Source organism: Pyrus communis, chromosome 7, assembly GCF_041283825.1.
Source record: "Pyrus communis isolate YQ-2024b chromosome 7, ASM4128382v1, whole genome shotgun sequence".
Lineage (NCBI taxonomy): Eukaryota > Viridiplantae > Streptophyta > Magnoliopsida > Rosales > Rosaceae > Pyrus > Pyrus communis.
In genome coordinates, this window is record NC_142571.1 from 29,250,680 (window position 1) to 29,275,485 (window position 24,806).

General features: G+C 36.6%; 4 protein-coding genes across 4 annotated transcripts; 2 read left to right on the forward strand and 2 right to left on the reverse strand.

The window, feature by feature from the left end:
* Nucleotides 1-554: 554 nt before the first annotated feature.
* Nucleotides 555-1,486, forward strand: LOC137734551 (late embryogenesis abundant protein At1g64065). The gene has a single exon (XM_068473797.2). The coding sequence runs from the start codon at nt 633-635 to the stop codon at nt 1,284-1,286; it is 654 nt and encodes a 217-aa protein (XP_068329898.1). The 5' UTR covers nt 555-632; the 3' UTR covers nt 1,287-1,486.
* Nucleotides 1,487-5,787: 4,301 nt separating this feature from the next.
* LOC137735191 (membrane-associated kinase regulator 5) lies at nt 5,788-7,674 on the reverse strand. The gene is made up of 3 exons (XM_068474590.2): nt 6,507-7,674; nt 6,350-6,412; nt 5,788-6,240 (listed from the first exon to the last, which is right to left on the reverse strand). Exons 1-3 carry the CDS (start codon nt 7,402-7,404, stop codon nt 6,164-6,166), a joined length of 1,038 nt encoding a protein of 345 aa, XP_068330691.2. The 5' UTR covers nt 7,405-7,674; the 3' UTR covers nt 5,788-6,163.
* Nucleotides 7,675-14,737: 7,063 nt separating this feature from the next.
* On the forward strand, nt 14,738-16,931 carry LOC137735290 (reticulon-like protein B1). Its single transcript, XM_068474703.2, has 6 exons — nt 14,738-15,062; nt 15,738-15,918; nt 16,013-16,154; nt 16,266-16,335; nt 16,444-16,645; nt 16,836-16,931. The coding sequence occupies exons 1-5, from the start codon at nt 14,840-14,842 to the stop codon at nt 16,611-16,613; spliced, it is 786 nt and encodes a 261-aa protein (XP_068330804.2). The 5' UTR covers nt 14,738-14,839; the 3' UTR covers nt 16,614-16,645; nt 16,836-16,931.
* A 920-nt stretch (nt 16,932-17,851) lies between these two features.
* LOC137733627 (uncharacterized) lies at nt 17,852-23,892 on the reverse strand. Its single transcript, XM_068472764.2, has 16 exons — nt 23,129-23,892; nt 22,413-22,534; nt 21,870-21,958; nt 21,720-21,755; nt 21,377-21,470; nt 21,191-21,233; nt 21,006-21,100; nt 20,836-20,900; nt 20,248-20,744; nt 20,037-20,124; nt 19,781-19,918; nt 19,107-19,675; nt 18,883-19,018; nt 18,727-18,795; nt 18,490-18,618; nt 17,852-18,388 (listed from the first exon to the last, which is right to left on the reverse strand). The coding sequence occupies exons 1-16, from the start codon at nt 23,344-23,346 to the stop codon at nt 18,275-18,277; spliced, it is 2,502 nt and encodes an 833-aa protein (XP_068328865.2). The 5' UTR covers nt 23,347-23,892; the 3' UTR covers nt 17,852-18,274.
* Between the last annotated feature and the right edge of the window lie 914 nt (nt 23,893-24,806).

Sequence of the window (24,806 nt, forward strand, 5' to 3'; positions counted from 1 at the left end):
AGGTTCTACAAGACTACAACCGTAGGCTGAGAGGTGTTCCTTCCTTAACCGTAGTCGCTCAGGGTATAGAAGTCAACAACGCATTCGACACTACCATCACCACATCTATTCCACTGGTCTGACTGAGTTATGTCTCAAGTTGGCACGTCCGCATTTACAAAAAGGACGCAGTTAACTTGTAATTACTCGACATACACACTACGTAGGCTTTGTAATGTTTAGGCCAACAATTACTAATTAGCATGAGGTGCAATCTGCAATGTCATTAGGCTTCTGGTATCCTCGTGCGAATTGTATGCTTATTAATAAAATAAAAATTGCTTTTGCAAGTGGTAATCTTGTTTGAAAAGTAATGAATCGTACAAGTCACCATCACGTGCCTGCGAGAAGTCCAACTTCAAAGCCGGCTTCCGCGTTTGTGACAAGAAAATGGCAAGACAGAGGACCTTTGCTGATCCCACATTCAAAATAAGTGCACTCTTAATCCTCCTATCATATATCTATAAATACTTGCTAATCAAAACTACCAACATTATCTATCTTCCACTCACCAAACAAATATACAGAAACCCTAGAAAACAGAAAACCATAAAACAAAAACTTTGGGAAGCTACAAATTGAAAGAAATTAAAATGGCAGCTGAGAAAGAAGCAACATCTCCCCCTCCCTCGGCACCCCTGGCAAACAGCTACACTCGGAGCGACCAAGAATCTGCCGTCACAGCAGACCCAGCCGAGATGAAAAGAAACAAGCGCATGAGGTGCCTACTATACGTTGTTGTATTTGCTGTGCTCCAAGTTGTAGTTATCACAGTCTTTGCACTCACCGTCATGAAAATAAAAAGCCCTAAGTTCCGGGTTCGATCAGCCTCCCTTAGTCAGTACGAAGTTGACAGTGTCACGAACCCTTCATTTAACCTAGAAATGGATGTTCATTTTGGTGTGAAGAACACCAACTTTGGACACTTCAAGTACGAAGATGGAATTGTTGAGTTTGATTATAGGGGGACAAAAATTGGACAGACCAATGTGTACGAGGAACGTGCCAAGGCTCGATCGACTAGAAAGGTCGAGGCCTCTCTGGACCTAAGTTCGAATGGGCTGAACGCTACTTCTCAATTAGCGAGTGATATTAGCTTGGGGATTATCCCGCTTACGTCCACTTCTAGGTTGGAGGGGAAGATACATTTGATGAAGGTGATCAAGAAGAAGAGGTCTGCTTATATGAACTGCACCATGGACATCGTTCTTGCTACGCGGTCGATCCAAAATATTGTCTGCAAGTGATATTTCATACGTATATTTTTTATTTCATTTTTCATTTTTATTCTTGTTTTGTGAGATATAAGACATTTTGCTGCTATACATACATTATAGTCGGTCATAAAGTTTCCTATGTAATATTCTTTGTTGTGATTAGTGATTTGAGGTGTTAATTAATGTAAGTCCCGTATTGGGAAATTTAGAAAATACAATCTATAAGTATATGGTGCCACTTCTAATTACATTGAGGTCTTTTGTGTTAGAATTCAACATCTAGTAATGTGTTTAAGTTGAGGTATTATCGGTGCGATTAGGAGTGAGTCAAAGACCCTTATCTAAATATAATTTGGACTTTGATTGAACCCATGACGTAGCCCAAATAAAAGAATTCAGCCCTATGTACCTCTCCAATGGGCTCTAGTGGTCTTATGGGCCTTTCAATATATAAAAAAAAAAAAAAAAAAAAAAAAAAATTTATTGTTAGGGTCCAAGAGTTTGGCCTTTCGGGCACACAACCTGCCATTTATATTCTTGACTTCTTCCAATTCATGGTTATTCAGTAGAGTTTTGCTTGTGCTTGGTTCCTTTAAACGAGTCATTCTTCCTTGTGTAAATCACAATTCATACATATAAGGAAAAAAATAATTGTTAGGGCCTAATAGTTTGGGTTGTCGGGAACATAGAGTTCGTTTGGATGTGCTTTTAAAATGGCTTAAAACGCTTATGGTGAAAATATTTTTTGAAACAATCCTTAGTAAAAATGTTAGTAAATCCTGAAAAAACACTTAAAGTGTTTCCTAGAATAAGCACATAACTGGTGCTTATTGTAGAAATCACTTAAAGTGCTTTTAGAACCCAAAAATGTTTTCTCTAAAAGCGATTTCAGTCATTTTAAAAGCACATCCAAACGAGCCCATAATCTGCTATTTTCATTCTTGACTTCAACCGGTTCATGGTTATTCAGTACAACTTTGCTTGCACTTGGTTCCTTTATTGAAACGAGTTCCTTCTGCAAACCACAATTGATCCGTATACAAAACTCACTTAGGACACAAACAGAAATATTTATGCGCACATCTAAAACAGTGATTACCGACCAAAAAACGATCGCTTCCTTCTAAAGCATGAGCCAGTATTTTGACACGGTGGATAGTGTTATCATATTGTTTAAACGTTCCAAAAATCTCGCCGATGATTGAGACAGATCCAGTGAACTGCAGCAAGGGACACGGATGCATATGACAATATCCGTGGAGGAAACACAGCAAGTCTAATTTTCCTCGGATGAAAATATGGTGTCGGGTCGGGTGTTTGTTTGTGTGGTGTTTCTTGGTGCATTGCATTCATCTGCATATAATTAATCACATTTCTTGATTGAAACACTTGAACTAAGTCATGTCTTTTTGCTGTTCCAACTTGTGCAAATGCAGTGAACGGCAGCCCTTGCCTCGACTTATCAAAATTTTTGTTCTAACTTCGGAGGAGTAATATAGGGACGACTCCAAGCAAACAAGGCTTCTTGCTTTGCAAGGGTTTTTTTTGGGGGGTTGGGGGGGGGGGGATGAATTTTTTCATGCGCAGCTTTATCCTTAATTTACAAATAGACTGTTTCCATGACTTGAAAGCGTAACATATTGTTTAAAAATATGAAGTCTCATAATACACCACGTCAAGTATGTTGTCTCAGTAGAACATGAAATAGCTCTGATTGTAATAGTATCAAGAAACGCAATCTAAAAATCGATTGTGGTGTGTTGTATTGTGTTTTGTTCACATTGTTTTGAGTGTTATTGAACCATAATATAAATTTATAAGAGTTATGATAGCTCAGCTTGTACATAGCTACGTGACATTATCTCTATTGCTAATATATAAGTGTGGAACCATCATTTTAGAGCATAAATATTAATAGTTGTGCTACCATCAGATGTGGTTGATGCTTATAATTATATCAAAAAAAAAAATTTGCATCGACCTCCCATCTTTGATTATACGTGTTATCTATAAACTAAACTCTTTCATAAAATACAAATTTAGTCGATCTAAACTCTAAATGCAAAACCAGCTATACTTTGTATCCCGTTGAAAAAAAAAATGAAAAAGTTCATGATTTATCCTCTTTTGCAGATGCATGGTTCATTTCATTCAGTGGAACAAGTTTGGTGAGTCGAAGACAACTCAAAATATAATTTAATTAAAGTAGAATCTGCCCATCGAGAATGACTTGTAAGAAAAAAGAGACGTTAAAGGTGATGATCTCTTGTCATAAATTTTAGCATTCCACATGATATGGCATGAATAGTTTGAGACACTGACACCTTAACGTCCTCATTTCATCCAGTCACCAAACTTGTGACTTATAATTTCAAATTTCCAAGTTCATATAATGGCCAAAGGAACACTTCCACTTCAGTCCCATTCAGTCATACAGCTCCCCTTGATAATGGTCTCAATTGGTGCCCCGAGATATGTGGTTTTGTTGTTTGTCATTTTTTCTTCTTTGGCAGGTCTGCAATGTGGTTCGCCGTGAAGTTTGCATCCATGTCTCAAATGGGATTTTGGGGCCACAAATTTTGGTGTCTTTCTTGGCATTTCTTGCTCATCATAATTATGTGTTTGAACTGCAGTGCAAGTACATGCCTTGTTCCTTTGATTTACAGATATCATTTTATATAAATTTTAGGGTTTGTTATAATTTCGATCATGGATTCTAATATTAATTTCTATATTCCTTAATTTAGACAAAATCTAAACGTACAGAAGCTCTTAGAGTTAGTTGAAATGGTGCGAGGAGAGTGGAGTTAGTGACGGATTCAAAATTTGAATATTGGGGGATTCTAGTGTCAAGGTCTTGTGTTTTTTGGATAGACATGGAGTGCGAAGCGTACAAAAAAATTTCCCTTTATACACCAAGGTATTTCGTTGAATACATGGTGGGTGTGTTGTTGTCAGTCAAACTATGTTGTGCACATGTAACCAAATATCGACATATGCCAAAACAATCTGATGAGTGCTATCGAGAGAATTTGTCAAGTACTCTTAACGCAACCTATTGAGTGCTTTCAACATATGTTAGTAGACATTACATCAAGCATTGGATGGGCACCAAAGAAACTCATACCAAACAATCAAATGGTCATCATAAGACTTTCATATGTATATTAATCGCACTCTGGGTAAGACCACCTTAGTTACAACATACATCTGCCTTTGAGTGGAGTAATACTATAAAATTTAAAAATTATGACAGACAATTCAATTCCTTTCATTATAACTAAAACAAATAAAACTAGGGAATTTTAACGAAAAATCATATTTTTACACTAAAAAGTCAATCCTGATACTATTCACTTCACTATTTATTTTGACATTTTTGTTAAAACTCAAAATTTTCAAATCATTTTCGTTAGTTTTCCAATAAAACTATTAGCATAGCATACAGGAAGGAAGAAATACAGTAAAATGCAAATATTTTGGAAAGTGGAGGGGTAATTTGTAAGTAGAAGAGGAAAAAATACATGCGACTTTTTTTTAGCAGTTCCTTCCTCCCCTGCTGGTGCTGCAACAAGCAGTCAAAAGTTGAATAAAATCTGTCCATCCAACCTAGCGACCATAACCAGATGGGATGGGTGGTCAGAGAGACTGGGAGAGAGAGAGAGAGAGAGAGAGCATCTGCCACCTTCTGACTGCTTTTCTGTTGTTCACTTTGAAACGAAATCAGATTTTAATAAAAGCAAATAAAATGCTTCTTTTGCATTCCAAAAGCACTTTATATTTACAAAAAGCAGAAATGCAGTTGGAATGGAATTAACCAATTTTTCTCCAGGTTGGTGATGATCATAAATCCTCTTTCACAAATTCAAATTTGTTTCATAACATATACGGCTATTGAGCTTCACACATATATCTCTCGTAAAGAAAATTAAAATTTCATCCAATACCAATTTAAATATTAGATCTCATTTTTTTACTTACATGCAAAATTTCCTAGCATCCCATCTTAAAAACATTAATATCGAGACTTTATCAATGGCATATTAACAAAATGAACTTTACATTTCACTTTAAGAACACTAATATCGAGACCTGACGTATCAACAAAATGAACCTCTGTTTAATGGACGATGATTGTTTCCCTTTCACTTCCGGTTCTCTTCCGTACCTTCTTATTTTATGTGATCATGATTAAATCACGTCAATATTTTATATATATATTTTTTATAAAACTAATAAAACAAAAATTAATAGTAATATAAAATGTTAACGTAGCTTAACCATGATCACATTAATAGGAGGACACAGAAGAACACCAAAAGTAAGAGGGCAGACAATCCTTATCCCCGTTTAATAGCCAGACAATTTACAGGCAATAACCAAAGTTGATTTCCAATTACCAGTTTTTATGAGTAATTGAAGAACAAGAATCTGATTCCATCATCCGTCAATTTCTCCTGGAAAGTGGAATCCCCATACAAAACCAAAAAAATGAAAGATGCAAAAACTTATTGAGTCAAATCAAAATCTCTGAACCCAGAAGACAATGTCACATATCTTTCTGATTGATTTAAAACACCATTTTCTCTCACAAATTCAATTCAAAAGCAACATGATGCTGCTTGCTTCAGTGTAAAAAACCCTAAACCAAAAAGGATCCCTAAAATTCTCAGATCATGACACGTCACTGTACAGACAACAACAGGTGAACCCTATATGTTGTGCTCACCGGCCATCATAGCTCAAACGCTTGCAGTTAAAATACCAAAACAACCCTAACCTAACCTCATATTTTCGTTTTCGTTTCTTCCTTTGTTTTTACAGAAAACACAGAAAATAACAGAGAGGGTCATAAAGTTCCTCAGTTTTTCCCGCGTTTTACCCATTAAAATCCGACGAACAGAACTTCAAATTTCTTCTTCGATCGACATTCTTGCGGATTTTTCATGGGAATCACTTGCAATCCGTGATAACAGAGAAGAATCTGTAAAAAAAATTGTGAAGATTTTCTGTAAATTTCCATTAAAATAAATTTGGAATTTGAATTTCTTCGCTTTGATTGGTTAAATAAAAAGGAGGAGACTGATGTTTACCAGTAGAATATGATCTCATGGAGGAAGAATCACTGGTTGATCGCGACAGTGAAGACAAAGAATCTGAAACCAAATTAAAAATCGAAATTAATTCATAAACATCAAATAATAGATTAAACAAATGTTTAAAATTTGAAAGGTTTGAAACTCTCAATACCTCTAGAACTGAACGATCTCTTGCAATGTAGAATGGCGCTCTGAATCCCATCGTTGTGCAGCAGCAAGGAATCGTCCCTCCGTTGCACCGGCGGCGCCACCATCACCGTGGCAGACTTACTCTTCCCCAAGTTCTTACAGACAACTCTAAATCCCGCCGGAAAGTTCCCCTGCTTGTCCTTCTTCGGCGAACACATAGAGAATATCGGCATCGCCGGAGACGCCGTCGGTGAGTCTCCGGCAGGCTTCACCCTCTCAGTAGACCTCCTGGAAACCTTGGAGTACAGAGGTTTGATTAGATTCAGGTACTTCTGCAGAACATCCTTAGAAAATCTCTCTGTTTTCGAGTCTTCGGGCTTCAGATTCTGCAATCCCATTCCGTTTCTCCTGGAGCTGTTTTCTCGGGTGAGCTTAGGTGGGTTTTGAGCTTCTTCTCCGGCGAGCTGTTTCGCAATTACTCCTTTGATTTTCTGCTTCTGGGACTCCATCGAAACCTCCGACTCAGCTTTTTCCCCTGTTTTTTTATCTGTTTTCTGTCTGGGATTTTTGAACTTTAAAGCTCCGAACTTTGGGGCGGATTTAAGGAGAGCGATGGGGGACTGAGTAGGCCTGGAAACTGGCTCAATAGGGAGGATTTTTCTTTTGGAAATGGGATCGGAAGCGGACAGAGAAAGGGTTGGTTTGCCGCCGGCTGTTTTGTCGGAGGTGTTTGGTTTTGGTTTGAAGTCGAGGATGTTGTTTTCTTGTGAACTTTGGATGATATCAAAACTTAATTCCAAGTCGAAGAAAGAATCTTCCTCTTCCTCTTCGACCTCGTTGTCTTTTGCAACGGAAGGATTTGGATGTTTGCCGGTGGAGGCATTGGGTTTCCAGAACTTGAGGAAGTACAGAGTTGCCATGGCTTTGGAGGAGAAAGAAGGGAGGGAGGAGAGAGTGGAGAGACAGGGGTTAAGGAAACGGTGGGGTTTTGAGGGGTTTTATACGAGGAACGAGTGACAGGAGGGGGTAACGTGAGGAAATGAGTGAAATAAACAGAAGATTTATCAAAAATTTCACTTCGTTTTATGGCGTTACGTCTGCAGCATCGAAAACAGAGGGGAGAGAAAGAGAGGGAAAACAAGCTTTTCTTTTGCTTTTTAGAGAGAGGGAGATTGCTTTTGTTTTTGTTTGGGAATTGCTTCTAAATAATTGAAAGTTCTTAAATAAATTTTTAGTAAAAATATAATTTAATTCTGAAAAAGTATTTAAGTTATTTTTTACAAAAAAAAAAAACATAAAAAGTGCTTTTTTCAGATATTTTAATTGCTTTTGAAATATAAAAATATTTTTTTAAAATTGTTTTCAATCATTTAAAAACATTTGTCAAACGAATTTTTAGATAATCACAATTAACTCGGTGCAGTTATTTGCTAATTAAATAAACATATATAAATTATATTTGTATTTACAAATTCATAAACGAAACATCACGTGACAATGAAGGTTATACATGTATGTACAGATTCATACACTGTTTTACGAAACAATGAAGGTTTGATTTCAAACGATGACAATTATGAGATGATGCAGAGGTTTTCTCTCATCCAATGGCTGTCCCCCACTCGCCGGTCTCTTGCGCTTGTCGTCTCATTGTGACTTTGAACTTTGATTTGCAGAACACGTTGATTTTCTTGTTTGTTCCGCATAAGAGGACACGAATCCCTCTATACTTTCCCCCAAGCCAAAAATTCAATACTCCCTCTTTTCTTTTTAGTTGTTTTGTTTCAAAGAACTATAGTCCATCGTTTAATAGACGCGAGCGTAATTATATTGACTAAAATAAATGTATCTTAATATCTTTATGTCATAGTGGATAATAGCTAGTCAACTTAAGGGACAAAACAAACTTGTGGATAATAGCTAGTCAACTAAAAAGGAAAAATCAGACACAAGTTTTTATACTCTTGTAACTCATATTAGTTTTTGGTTGAGCATCGCTTGTATAAAATGAACAAAGTTCATCAACTTAATGAGAAAACCGAACAAAAAAAAAAGGAAAAATTAACGTCATAAAACAACTAAGTTATAAGTCCTTTACAATGTAAATAAAGCCTTTGAATTTGTTTTTAATTTTATTTCATGAAGATAAACTTGACCAAAAGAAAAGAAGAAAAACTAACTCAAAAGTGTGAGAAAGTTATAAATAGACTTGGTCAAATGATCTGTTTTTCTTGTGGAAAAAAAAAAGGTAAAGTGAAACGAGCTTGGTTAAATGATCTTTTTGGGACTTTTTTGGAGAAGAGCGTGATGGTGAATTGAGTACAGGGTGTAGTTCCCAATCTAACAAATCCAACTTCTAGAATCGAGATCCTCTCCATATTTTGCGGTCTGAAGTCGATGGATCGTGAAAGATAGATTGAAAAATTCGAATTACTCTTTTTAAATTTTACAATCATTGTTAGCTTATCTTATTGGCCCACCTTTCACAAATTAAGAGTCCAAATTTTTCCTTCTCTTCCTCTCTTAAACGGTATAAATTTTTTGATCTATCAACTTCTGGATTGCGAGATCTGAAAAAGATCTCAATTCCTTCTTCGGCATTGGATTTTTGGCATGGAGGACGGTGACGAGATTTCCAAAAAGAACAAGACAAAAGAGAAAAAAGAGAAAGAAAAATGAAAGAGAAAAGGCCAAAAAGAAAAGACTCCAATGGCTTTAACTTTGCTTTTGCAGAGAGAGAAGTCAGAGAATTGGGGTTCTTTGCAAGGCAAAAGCCTTGGGGTGCAGATGGGGCACGCTTCTTCTGCTTAAAGACTAAAGCTTTGACTTGTAAAATTGGTTTTGTGTGGTGTTGGACCCTCGGCCATCCTTGTGAATCAATGGGGGCTGCATTCTGCAGAATACTACGGAGAAAGGTCCTCACTTATTTTACTCTTTCACTTAATGTTTTACCAAAATCTTCAGGGTATGTGAGGTATTGAACTTCAAATTCATTAAAGCATGCAACGTGTGATTGATTTGAGATACCAACACACTGATAGTGATATTTTCAATTGAGTTATGCTTCTTTGTCATTGAGAAGTAGCTCTATAATATGCTCTCTTTGAATATAAAAACTCGTTAGGGTATGCAAGGTGATGCTCTAAATTCCTTTCAGCGAGAGGTAGTCTTTCGACACTTTATTTCTCACACATTTTTTTTAATTTCTGACCGTCAGATCTAATGAATTAAAGAAGATCAATAACTAAAAATTAACAAATGTGCGGGAAATGTAAAAATAAGTGTGTGAATATCACTTTTCTCAGCAAAAATGCTATCTTGATCGTATTTCGAATTAATCAAACATTGTCACGTGAAAACAAGTAAAATGCATGCAATCTGTGTGATTGACTTAAAAAAACCGACACAGTAACAACTCTGATCTAAGCACGTTTCTCTAGTGGGTGAAAGTCATATTGAAGTAACTAATGCATAAGATACTTTCTTGGAGTGTACAAAGTTGTAGCATTAGGTCTCAAAAAATGACTTTGTTTTATATATTCTTTCCAACCATTTGAAGAAAATAAATTCTGGGTTAAGAGGATTGGGACATGTTAGAATCAGATGCTCCAACTGCCAAATTCTCTGTCACAGCCTTTCACAAGGGCAGGAACCAAACTTGTGCATCCCTTGGTCCTAAAACTGCTTCACCCACACCAATCTCCCTCTGAATTTTCAGCTCTTTCTTTAAAGGTAAATATGGAAGCCAACGACTAAATGCAAATATGTCTGTGGTTTGTGGTATGAACGACATAATATAAAAGGCTTAAGCTGACTCTGTAGTCTATACTTTTACTAATCATGATTTAATCACAACATTTTTGTCATTTACATGACATATAGTTTATCAGATTTGGAAATAATATATTAGTCGCGTAGAAAGGGGGAGATGAGCGTTTATATTTGTGTGAATAGACCTACATCTTCGCTTGTACACACCCTCAAGGTTTTTTTATGGTGTTTGTGAGGAGACGCCCTAACCTACGTTGCAGTGTCTATCTCCTAGTATCCCCCTAGCACTTTTTTTCTTTGTAGGAATAGTCGGTTTTTTCTCCTAGGTTAGTCTTTTGTATGGACTTTTTTTTTTTTGGCATGCTTTGGCGGTTTCTCTGGTAATGCACTTTAAGTTTTAAAAAAAAAAAAAAAAAAACACATCACATGGATATCAATTATAGTATGTGTGAGTAGAGAGACCATTTTTTAGACTATATTTTACAAATCATATTAGATGACGGTTGATGGTTGGATTCCTTCTTTAATAAATGCAAAATTTTACACCCAGTGATTATTCTACATTCCGTCAAACTTTTGAAATCCCTCTTTACCATTTATTTTTCAGACCATTCAATAGTTCAGACTAAAAAAATTGTGATGGGTAAATTTATGTGTCAAATGATCTTTTGATAATGCACATCCTTGGTTTGGTTGGTGTTTCCCTTTTGTTCAAAAGAAAAGTAGGTGTTTCTATAAAAAATTAAAAAAAAAAAAAAGAAGAAGGTGAACCCCACCCATGATAAGATGTTAAATTTTTATCTTGTTGTCATCTCAGGTGGAACAAACTACGAAAAATCCTTAATGTGAGTTTTGGGTGTTGGGTTTTTGAGTGAGCGAGAGCTATTTCATATTTGTCTGCTAAAGAATTTTCATATGTGGTTGGCTAGTCAAATTATGCCTCAAAGAAATTTAATTATTGGTGGGGTCTTCATGTTTAATTGGTGTCTAATCCTAATCCCGCTGATGTTAACTCTTCATGTTTAGGAGTTCAAACCCTAAATTTTATATTAGTGTTTAAAATATCGGTATCGATGAACATATTTATATATAAATTTGTGAAAATGTTGGAGGTTATATTGATATCACTTGTCTTTGATGAAAATGATGGAAGTTTGCTAAAAACGTGGCAGTCTGCTCTGATACCAAATAGAATTATATGGATTAATTTTCATATATTTCGTAATTTTGAATATAAATACATACAATCCTTGGTATATAAGAAAACAATAAAGGTCACAAAGTTGACCCGTTTCCACCACCCATTTCCACATCTTTATCTGATATTTTTGATATTTCACGGATATATCCAACGTATTGAAGAAATTTTAAACCAGTTGATTGGAACCCAAAGTTGACCCAAACCATGCAATCAGCAGCTTCTATTGGACTTTTACTTTTGTTAATTGGGCTACAAAGTTTATCTGCCCAAACTTATACTTTGGGTCTGCGGTCCAGATAACTCTCGTCAATGCTGTAGAGTGGGCTTGGGTTAACGAGACCTACTTCATCGTTTTAAATTTCTCATCAATTTTGACCCAAATGAAATGAAATGCGTAGTGTTTTTGTTATCAGCAATTGTCGTTTATCAAAACTGATGGATTGCTATGATAGTTAGAGCCGTTCTGTCCTCTCAGGTTCTTAATACATTGCATCCGAGTTTCATACAATGCAAATAAACAAAATGGACTATCTAGCCAGTAGTGTGGTTGGTTAATGACTCGTTTAAAATAACTAAAAACATTTGCGCTAAAGATTTATAGAAAAAATGCTTCTGCATTTTAAAAACACTCAAAATGTTTACATATGTGCTTCTTGTCAGAAAAACTTCAAGGATTCTTTTACATTTGCGCTAAAGATTGGTTTCAACATTTTTTTCATAAAACCACATTCAGCCATTTTGAAAACAGATTTAAACGAGCCCTAAATCAATTGGGAGAAGAAGGAGAGAAAGCATATTCTTCTGTGAGGTTCTGTTATTCTATTGACAACTATAGCCTATTGGCATATTCTTTATTTCTCCCAGAATCATCGTACAAAATAATTCAAATGATTGGCGACTCTTCTTCCAAAACATTTTGCTCTTTCGGAAGAAGAAGCCTTTCCGACGGCAGTGGATTTCAAATTAAAGCTAACCCGCCACCGCAATGTTGAAGCATGTCCCATGGCGGAAACCTGCCAACGTTAACATGAAAAAACGTCTCCGGCATCTTGATTGTTGCTTTGCCAACTCCAAATCGGTGGGTATCTCTCAACTTTGAATCTTGATTTACTTCAAAACTGTAACATCTATCTGCATATTTTCTAGGAAGTTTTAACGAAAAGACCGCGGTACTATTCATTTTAACTAAAAATCACATCTTTACACTAAAAATCACATTTTTACACTAAAAAGTCAATCCGAATACTATTCACTTTACTCTTTATTTTGTCCATATCGTTGAAACTCAAAGTTTTCAAGCTCTTTTCATTAGTTTTCCATATATTTCTAAATCTGTATGTAGTTTATATTTATCTGTCTTTCCATCTAATTTGTATTCGGTAAGATTTTTAAAAGAGTGAAACCACAGCAAATACCTAAACTTAAACTCTAATATTCCAATTGCTTGCCAATTCTTCATGATAGGTGTTCTATTAGCACTACATGTATTTAAAATATCGGTATCGGTGAAAATATCGATAGACAAATTTGTGGATATATTGTATATTGATATTGATATCGATTGTCTGCGATGTAAATGATGAAAATTTTCTCAAAAACATAAAAATTTAAAATTATTTTTTAGGAAATGTCATATAAAGCCACAACACACGTATGAATCAAGAATTAATGATTACATACTGTGTAATATGTGATATTTGAGAAGAAAAAACTTCCTTCTAATGACAAGTAATAAGATAATAAATTATACATAACCTAATTCAAATCTTCGTCATGAAAGCAATACAAGTTTTATTGAAGTAAACTAATACCATAAAGAAAGAATTTAAAAAATAAAGAATACATAAGCTCATGGATATTTCCTGCAAACTTTTTGCAAATTGTCTGCAAAACTGGATATTTCCTGAAAATATTGTGGAAATTTATTGATTTCTAGAAATATCGTGGATATGGGATGAAGTTTTGGACCTCACCCCCTCTTTCCATATCGTCTCCTGAATTTTTGAATACTTCTATGGAAATATCGACCATATTCAGGATATTTCAAATATTGAGTACAACAGACACATATACAACATTTTGAATTACTCTAATTACTAAAAGAAAGATCCAACTTATATGTAAGAAGACAATCACACAACCGTCTCAAAACTAGTCTACTTACTCTAATTACTTTGGTTCATGTATGCTGTGTATTTCGACATCTTTCCTCCACATAGAAAATTTCTTCAATGCTATGTGTCACATCCTGGTTCGGGCCCCTACCACATTCTGGATTCAACTTAACTGTAGCACGATATTGTCCGTTTTGGGCCCCTACCACACCCTCACGGTTTTGTTTCTGGGAACTCACACGAGAACTCCCGTGATGGGTCTCGCGTGACGGCCAGCATGCCTTGATTTCGGTCGGGATGTGTCATTATGTAATATTGAATGTTATGTGAACAAATAACTGAGATTAAAATTAGAAGAGTTAAATATTTGTATAAATTAAACGGCTAAAACACTTGTAGTATTGAATGAAACATAGCCTTAAAATCACATCCCTTTATTTAATTTAATTTTATTGATTGCGTTTTCTTTGTCATTGTCCCTTTTTTTATTGTTTTAATTCGTTATGTATAGCAGATGGCGAAAAATAATCATGTCAATCCACCTTGTTGTGGGTTTGATCTCCACTGATCACCTTCCCTAACAACTAACAATTCAACCCATTAACGTTAACTATCACGGAGTGGTCCAGTGGTTGGGACGAATTCTATATTCCTTAGTGAATCGCGCGATGGTGGCCAGAGGAGACTGAAATGCCTTTATGAGTCTTCCCCTCTTCCAGAAAGATGAACTTCGCCACCAACTGGTCTTTTTTATTTTTAAGAAAGAATAAAAAAACTACTAATGTTATCGTTTGTCAGAAAATTCGTTATGCATAAAATATAGTAATACTTTGAAAAAGAGTATGCACCAAATTCCTACGGTCCTACCAATTCCTCAATTGTGACATGAACATTTGAAATCTAAATTAGAATTTGATTGCACTTATTAAATTGTTGGAAAAATGAAACATAAATAGAAAACAATTAATTAATTAATTAAAATTGGTGAGTAATTAAATAAGGGGATGGGTCGCGCTCACGCTGCGATCACAGAAACACCAAAAGCTCCGGGATGCGAGATTTTCCCGCCCCGTAGTGCTTTCCTTGGTTTCTTCACCATCTTTCAACGGCCCAGATTTCACCTCCCTAACTACTCGCTCTAAAAATAATTTAATTTACGAAACACAAAGAACACTCTCTCTGATATCAACGCTCTGAAATAACACCTCCATTTGGACCATTTCTCTCTCTCTCTCTCTCTCTCTGTCTCTCTCATCGATCTGAGAATCCATGGCGGAGCCAGAACCAACTACCGCGTCGCTGATGGACAAGAGCTACAGCCACCACTCGTCGTCTTCGTCCGACTCCGACGACGACAAGAAGGCCAAGCACGCTGCCGCCGTCAAAACCAAGGTTGAAGACAAGCCGTCGGCGCACGATTCCGTTAAATCCAAGATTTTCAGGCTCTTCGGGAGAGAAAAGCCCGTTCACAAGGTCTTGGGCGGCGGCAAACGTACTATATTTTTTCCCTCTCTTAATCCGTTTATACATCACTAGCATAAATATTTTGCATGGATTTGGTGTTTTTTGTTTGGCTGATCGGAAAATGTGGGAAATTATGAAGAAACTGAAATTCTGAAAGTTGATTACGTTGATCTGATAGAATATTGATTATTCTGTTCGCCTGAATTGCATCGAAAGTGAAATTTTTCTTGAAATAACACGAATCTTCGTTTGAGCGAGCTAATCTCAGTTTATTAATTCGATATTTTTCTTGAAATTTTAGAATTTTTGTTTAGTATTAGTCAATAGATATTCCTGACGGTTGTGATTAATCTTGAAAGCTATGAATTTGGGGAAGATTTGTTTGGCATTTTTTAATTTGTTGATTTAAATAGCTATAATAATTTGTTGTTTATGTGCTTTCTGATTTGTTTATACTGTATAGATTGCCAGTTGATGCAATAAACATATATTGATCGTGTTTCCTTGTTTGGTCCTGGTTTCGAATGCGTAGCAATACGGACATGATCAGTTTGAATTCGGGAAATGGTGATTTGTTTGTAATAATATGGCCTAGAGAAAGATTTTCCATAACAGTTTTCCATTTGTGCGTTTATGAACTGAAAGAAGAAACTTGGAAAGAAAATGCCATCAATTGCGATCTAATGTCGGTCTTTCGTTGCAGCTGCTGATGTTCTCCTATGGAGAAACAAGAAAATATCTGCAAGTGTGCTCGGCGGTGCCACTGTTTTATGGGTTTTCTTCGAGTTGCTCGAATACCACTTAATCACTCTGGTGTGCCATTTATTGATACTTTCTCTGGCGGTCTTTTTCCTGTGGTCCTATGCATCCACCTTTATCAACAAGTAAGGCGTTGGGTGTTCTAGCTGTTTGTTTTTCGCATATTTGATCCTTGATGCAGTATCTTATGGTCTTGACTTGACTGCGTTCCTTAATCAGGTCGCCACCACAAATCCCAAAAGTTCAAATTCCTGAGAAGACTGTCCTTGAACTTGCCTCTGCTCTGAGAATTGAAATCAACAAAGGATTTTATGTTTTGCGGGATATTGCATCTGGAAGAGATTTGAAGACATTCCTTGGTGTAAGTTGATCTTTCGCGCATAGTTATGCTAATCTTTTGTTCATAGTTATGCTGTATGTTTAGGCTGTTATTGGATTATGTAGTCACTAGGTGTTGCTCGTCTAATATCAGGTTATAGCCGTCTTGTGGATTTTGTCGGTGGTTGGGAAATGGTTCAACTTTCTGACCCTATTCTACATAAGTAAGGATGGTTTCGTTTCAGTTTCAATTTAGTTTCGTGCCTCTCTGAATTCAGATTCGGGAAGCTTTCATTTCTATTATTAACTTTGTCCCGAACATTGAATGCCAGTTTTTGTGTTGCTGCACACTCTGCCGGTGATTTATGAGAAATACGACGACCAGATTGATGCCTTTGGTGAGAAGGCATGGATCGAAATTAAGAAGCAGTATGCAGTGTTTGATGCCAAGGTTTTGAGTAAAATCCCCAAGGGTCCAGTGAAGGAGAAGAAGAAGGATTAGACACGCCGTTACGATGTTAAGCGTTTACTAGGGTACACATTTTAGTCACTGTGTTTTTAGTGAAATCGTTTAATTCCGTTACATTACTGTCATCATGCGTTGTGTTTTAGTACTGGTTACAGCTTACTGTTTTTCGCACAGTTTACTGTCCTTCGCTATTAATGGTATCTGAAAGTTTTAATTCTCCACGTTAACGTTAGTTTCTTCTAATTTTCTTATCAGCACCTGGGCAATGTTGCGTGTAGGTTCAAGTTGCATAGCAATTCTTGTGGAACAAGTAATCGTCCAAATTATTAAATTTATTTTTATGTTTGACTATTTCATTGCAAAACATGATGTCCGCGTAATCTAAATAGGAATTGAATTGAAGAGTTGAAATCTAAAAACTAGGTGGCCCGTTGAAGAGAAATTAACATATATTTATGAGAATTGTGAGCAAGCCTCGCCTTTAAAGTAAGGGAGTTTTGACTAAAAGATCACGGTATTGTTCATTTTAATGAAAAATCATATTTTTATACTAAAAATTTAATTTTGGTACTATTCATTTTACCCTTTATTTTGTCTTTATCATTAAAACTCAAAGTTTCAAGCTATTTTTATTAGTTTTCCTTTAAAGTAAAGAGACATCACTATGACAATATATCTGTGTAATACAAATCGTTCTCAATTTTTGGAATTAATTGATTTTGACTGCTATTACACCTACCCACAGCCTTAGTCCCCTATATTTATTTGCCAACAGATTCCTTGCCGGATCCTTTTGGTGAGAATCATGGGGATCTATGAATCGAGTTCGTTCATCGTACATCGTACAGTCAGTTTTTGTCAGGTACGGTTTGTGTTTAATTTTTATTAAAAATATTTAAAATGATTTATGACCTTACGATATACGATGAACAGACACAATTCACGGATCTCCGGAATTCTCACAAAGAGGATCCGGATTCATTTATTTGTTTTGCTTGAACCAAAAATATATAAAAAATAACCGTTAACATTTTCACTAGTAAGTGATAGAGAATGACAGTACTCGTTAATTTAAGTAGCTTAAAGTGCTTATTAAACTAGCCTTTTGTTTAGCGGTACTGGTATTAAGGTTGTAAACCGACTAGATACAACCCGAGTTTGTATCAAACTTGGATGGAATTAATTGGCTTTAATGTTGAATAAATCATCCTTTCGTCTTGAATTTTCTAAAATAATAATTTCATTTCATATAATAATATATTAAGAAAAAATAAAGCAAAATCTACATGTATAAAGAGCATTGCACTATCAAATAATTACACAATTTAAGAACAATGTTCACAAATGCTCTTTAAATTCAGTCCAAGTTTCCTCTCACCAATCTGAAATCCCACAAGCATCTCCAAATTCCACACACTTTTCACAGAACATGGACTAAAAAATCCCAAATAACTTTGGCTACGCTTACATTTTGTACACCGATATATACGTTCCTTGCGTTGTAAGGTTTCTTCCTCGCCTGAGCGTCGGAGCTAGAGCTGCTTCTAGCTGATCGTCACGCTGTTGCGAGCCATCAAACATTGTTGCTTTTCATGTGGAGTTTCCATCTTCCTCAATCCCTTCACATTCTTCCTCAAAGAATGAAGCTGATGACTAGTGCCTAAGTTGCCGGCTTCCCCGTCTGTATCAGTAGTTTACATGAAATAAGTCAGTTGTTGCTTCTTCCTCGAGCCACCCTCGCCATACAGTTCGTTCCACTGTTTCAGCTCACTCATTACCGATCCCTCTGATGCGAAACTTGCAGCGACCTGCATTACACCATACACATGTATAAACATAAAATGCAATAAGAACAAAAAAATGCGAGTTTTTGGGGGATAAAATGTGAAAAGAAGGTGAAGTTTGTGACCTGATTCTTTGCCTGCCTCATATCTTCCATGTTCAAAGCCCTCAGGGTAATTACGCGCTCCTCCTCTTCTTCTTTCGGTTCTGAAGCTTCTTCTGTGCTTTTTTCTTCTGCATCTTTCTTCTTCTTTTCCTGTAGTTTCAAGTTTGATCAAAATCGTTAAGCATTGCTTAAACCAGAATTGGGAAGAAAAAAAGAATATGCCGTTGCAGAGAAAGAGCATAAAGGTAGTGAATTTACCATATCCTTTTGTCTCTCCTGTTTTATAAGCTCCCTAACTGGTCGATAAGCTGCTGTCACGCACAAGTTCTGTTTTTCCCAGATTTAGTGTCGTGAGTTCATCGTACTAGTCACAATTTAAGGTAGGTTATTAATATTGTCAACTCGAAAACTAACCTTAAGATCACTTCCACTGTACCCTTCTGTCATGGTTGCAAGCTCCTTAAAGTCCAGATTTTCGACCCTTTCTTTCGAAAGAAGAGTTCTCAAGATCATTTCCCTGTTCTCGACTGAGGGAAGGCCAACCATGACTCTGTTGAACGCAGAAAGTAGATTTAGATTTGGCAGACGGTGAAAAAGAATGAAGAAAAATCTGTATGTAACAGAATGTCGATCTATACCTCCGCTCAAATCGCCTGATGATTGCTTCATCAAGGTCAAATGGCCTGTTGGTTGCGGCGAGAACAAGAATTCTCTCCCCGGTCTTTGTCAAAAGTCCATCCCAGTGTGTCATGAACTCGTTCTTAATCTTCCTCATGGCCTCATGCTCCCCAACTCTGGTTCGCTGCCCGAGCATGCTGTCAACTTCATCCACGAAGATAATAGTCGGGGAGACCTTTGCTGCAAGTGTGAATAGAGCTCGAACGTTCTTCTCATCTTCTCCAAACCATTTTGAGGTGATCGTGGACATCGACACGTTGATGAAACTTGCTCCTGCTTCACTTGCTATGGCCTTTGCCAGCATTGTTTTTCCAGTGCCAGGAGGACCGAAAAGCAATATGCCTCTGCAAGGCTTCAGAAGGCCACCTTTGAAAAGGTCTGGTCTTCGAAGCGGGAGCATGACCAATTCCTGAAGTGATTCTTTGATATCATCCAATGCACCAATATCTGCAAATGTGACTCCAATCTCATTTGCAGGGATAACCTCCGGCCTTATGCGCTTCTCAAATTCATTGTCAGGTGGTACTTCCTGCACAAACACCACGAATTTTTGATAAGACAACGAAGATCTGAACAAAATAGACACGGTGAACCATGTGGATTTTGTGGATAGTACTGCAGGACTTGAACTTACTACTTTAGGCGGAGGTGGATTCTCACTGTCCTTCTTCACCGCAGGACCAGATTTCTCGGCTTCACCTTTGTTTTCCGGTGCTGCTGTTTCAGACTTCGATTCAGTCTTTGCACCAACAGCCTCTTCCCCTTCGGTTTTCTAAAATTCAAGAGAAATGATAAACCATTAAGCCATCAGAATTTACTAGCAGTTCCATTTAATCCACCACTCGAAATGTAAAACATCAAGAGGTTAAAAATGAAAGTAGAAGAAAAACCTTATTGGAATCGGCATTGGTCTCCAGTTTCAGAGAATCTTTCCCGCCAGATTTTCCCTCCTGGAATATACTCAATCCATGGGACAAACTGTTCCAGATTGAGAATCGTAATTAGATAGAGAAAATCATAAAACAGTCTGTTTTGCAGTGAAATATAACCTAAGAAATTATGAAACTGAGAAATCAAGCATACAGAAAATTTGGTATCTACCTCCTTGACGATATAACAAGCTTTCCATTTCGATATTCTGGATCCTTGTTTTGCATCAAATGATAAGATAGCGCCGAAATCACAATCTCTTCTATGTAATTGCTGAGTACCATTGTGTCTGCATGGCAGATTGAACCAAGATCGTCACATTCAAGATCATTCGCCGCAAGCACCTCAGCTATGTGATTTTTGTTGTCTTGAAATTGGATCATCTTCATGTCTTCTTCCAGTTGAGATTTCCAGCTGACAAGATGAGTCTCGTCTTCTGGGGGTCTGATCTCAATATTGTAGGGGAACAAAACAGCAAGCTTCTCATCGACTTCTTTGCAATCATCTTCAGCATCTACCATTCGGGAACCAAGTATCAACACTGACCCTGAAAGTCTCTTCACCATTTTGTTGAACAAATTGTATAACCGCCGTGATTGGAGAAAAAGCTTCTCGACGTCCCTGATGTATAAAATGATGGAACCAGTTTCTGATATCGAAGATAAGACCTGTACGAGAAATAAGATTCATGCCTATTAGTACTATACTAACATTTTCAAGCAATCATACCTTGTATCTAACCAAAAGAAAAGACATTACCTTGTAAAGTGACAGCAGAAAAAGTTTCTCATCGAAACACCAGTTGCTCACGCGCTTGAGAGGAACTGAAAAAAAACGAAAGAATGTTACAGAATGATAAGCAATTCCACACATACCTAAAGCATAAAGTTAGGTTCTCAAACAGCCGGTATTTTACTGTATGAACAAACCTGAACTTGGTGAAGCGGATTTGAAACTCATGATACTCATATCAGATGCAGAAGAGGCATTTCTTTGAAGCGTTCGAGTTGGCCCTTCTGTTCCCCTGCGGGTGTGAGATAATGGTGTTTTAGAAACGACACTTTTCATAAACATCAGGACACTTGATTCAAGAATCAATCACCAAATACTATACCTTGATTTGAGATCAGAAGAACTGCTTTGCCGAAATAACGCACCTGTAAAAAAACAATTAGTTATAATAGCAGTGAAGTGTGGAGTGTGGACATTACCAATAGTCACTGAACTGAGGACAAGAGCAAGAGATAGGATTTGACCAGAGGAGCTTTAACGAAAAAATATAGCTATATTTCCTTCGTACCTTTAGTGTCCCCGCGTGAAGGGAGCATTGAGAAGGAACCGAGCAAATTGGACATTTGCTCCAACGTAACCTCTGAGATGGACCTCTTATGATGCTACAAAAAGAATGCAATGAATCAGGCAAAAGAAAGAAAAAAAAATCCAATCGAGCAAATTCAAACTTTTCCTTTCAAAAAAATTTTAATACTTTGACAAAGATACATGAAGTGCAGGAATGCATAACATTGAGTTTAAACAACATATGGATCCCGGTTTCATCACTTGCTAAACTTAAGATCTACGCTAAGACTTCGGAAAAGAAAGAAACATGATTAGTTTCTCAGTAAGAAGCAGAGAACGCTTACTGATTCTCTTTTGGCACAGCCGTATTTACTCTGTATCTGCAAACATGTAAAATTGACAGTTATTAGTACTACTGTATTACGAGCCAAATCTAATTCATGTAAACATGTAAAGACAGACTGATATAGTACTGCTGTATTACAAATATTTACCTTGATCGAAAAATCAGTTATATCCAACAGCAGCAACTTCGACTCAAAGTAATGCGCTAAAGCCTTGGCGAGCATTTGATGATAAAGTTCTTTGGGAAACAAGAGATGCAATTAGATTAGCTTATGGAAAAGGTTAAGGTACGAGTATTTAAGTGGAAAATCCCAAAATCGGATAACGTTTCTAAGGGCTAGTTTGGTATTGCTGTGCTTTGAAAAAAAGATGTTTCTGCTGTGCTGTGAGAATAAGCAGCTGTGAAATAAAGCAGCAGAGTGTTTGGTAAACTTTTTTGTAAAAGTCCTTTTGAAAAGAAAAAAAAGCAGTATTAGAGTGTTTGGTAAACTTTTATGTAAAACAGATGTGAAAAAAAGCCGGTTTTTCAAAGCTAGGTTTTGCAGCTTCTTGTTTTTGGCTTTTTTTCATCCAAAACTGTGAAAAAAAACTGAAGCTGAGTGTTTACCAAACACAAAAACAGCTCCCAGCTTTTTTTTATAGCAGCTTTTTTCAGAATCACCTCAGTACCAAACCAGTTCTAAGTAGCCTACCTGCAGGTCCTGAGAGCAAAATAGCTCTACTTGCAGGTGAAAGATTCCGGGTGTGCTTGGATAAGTCGGAGTGCTTCAGATGAACATATGCAGCACTTGTTAACAACATCCGAGTTCTCTCTCTGTCATTGCCATCATCGAAACATAAATTGTTAGATATGATGCAAGAAAGAAACAAGTTCAAGTATTAGAAATCAGAATTACATCACTCTCGTTTAAAGGCAAATCCACATCATGATTCCATCTTAAAATTATGTTTCTGATAACTTAAAGGACAAAACTTAATGGGTTGATCCAAAAAAAAAAAAACAGTTAAAAAAATCGAATCCAGAAGACTCAACATCCACACAAGTCACAAGCAAGCAAAGATTGGATTCAAAGGCAATTTTGCAGAAGTACAATATCCATGTCTGAATAAACTCATCACCAAAAATTTAATTAAATAAAAAAACCCAGAAAAATTACATAGCCATTATATTAAAAGCAGATATAATCAAACTTAATTAGTCAAACAAAATTTACCCAGGAAGAAGAAAAATGAAAACTTGTGCAGAAAAACCCAGCATTTATGGATTGTATTATTCACAATTAGGCAAAATACTGAACTTTAATTACATATAACATGGAAAATTAGATATGAAACACAACCATCTTCCATGTGAGCATGCTCAAAACTAAAAATTGTGGTAATTGAGTTAGAAAATCTCCAAAATTACCTTAGGTAATAAGGAAACTCCTCAAATGTAACTTTGCTGTCTCTGCCATCTACCACCTGCCTCATCAACTCCTGCTCAATCTGCTCCGCCGTCACCTCATCCGCCGAGCAATTGCCGTTTACCCATTTGCTCACAACCTGCCCGGAACTCAATCCCAGCCCCACCCCAACCCCAACCCCAACACTCAGAGCAGACAGCAGAATGTGCTTCTGTTCCATCCTTCCACCAATCCTTTTGAACAAAAGCCACCTCCTTCACGGCAGAGATCGAAGGCGGGGCCTTTTCACCAGACTTTCCGGCGAGATACAGAGCAAATGAGATTGAGATTCAACGAACGGGGCAGAGATTCATCAACTTTGGGAAAACCAGGAAGATGGGTTGGTGGGATTTCTTTTTGGACAATCAAGGAAACTTGGAGAGAGAGAGAGAAAGAGAGATTTGTCGTGTGTTTTTTGGGGTGCGTATGTATGTGTTTACACAACACACGTCCGAATACAACGTTTGTGCTGTGGATTGCTTATGTTGTTGGAGCTCTGCAGCTATTTATAGCATGCTTGTTACAAATGGACGTTAAAGGCTCCTCCAAGAAAAGAAAAACCACATGAAAACGATGGAATTATAGTTGGATTCTTTTTTCACCTCTGGTACTACTAGCTGTTTTTTGACTGACCGGTCTCCTCCCAATTCTGGCGGCTTTCCCTCTTTTCTTTTCTTTTACTTTTCAATTTTGCTTTCTCTTCCTAATGACTAACCTCTAGCGATATACCTACGCGTGTGACAATTTGTTCGTTTACATATTACTTTATTATTGAAAAAATGAATCACATGTGTTTTAAAAAATAATATAAAAATGTCAGTTAGTATTACGGTTTAATGATATTTCTTTTTACTTGTAAGTGAGAAGTCTTAGTTCGATTCTTGCCAATGACGAATTTGAATCACATTATTGCTAGCCTATTATTAAGCTTAGCCCACTTTCTTACCTCATCAGTGTAGATAATATCGTTTGTTCAAAAAAATGAAAATAAAAATAAAAATAGATATGTCAGTTGGGTTTTTTTTTTATTCTTTCACTTTTTTTTTTAGTTTTACTTATTTCAGATATTATTTTTTTTATTAAAATATATTTTGAAAAATAATGAGCGTGACCAATCACAGCCCCATTACATGGTTTTTTTTCTTTTTGTGTGATTATTATTATTATTTTATTTTTTTTTAACCTTTTGAAATCTTAATGGAAAAGCAGTAATTTTGGTGTTATGAAAGCTTCATTATTTTTACCTTTTGAAATCTTAATGGAAACGTAGTAATTTGGGTGTTATGAAAGCTTCATTCTTTTTACCTTTTTTTTCTTTCTATATATATTCTTATTCAAAACAAGACATAAATAGATTGTCACATCCCAGCCCAGGCACCCACCACATCTCGAGCTCAACTCCACCGTAGCACGATATTGTCTACTTTGGGCCCCAACTACGCCCTCACGATTTTGTTTCTAGGAACTCACACAAGAACTTCCCAGTGGGTCACCCATCCTGGGATTGCTCTCGTGCGAACTAACTTAACTTCAGAGTTAAGATGAAACCCGAAGCCAGTGAGCTTCCAAAAGATCTCGTGCTAGGTAAAGATGGAAATATACATATAAGGCTTAAAGGATCCACTCCCTTGGACGATGTGG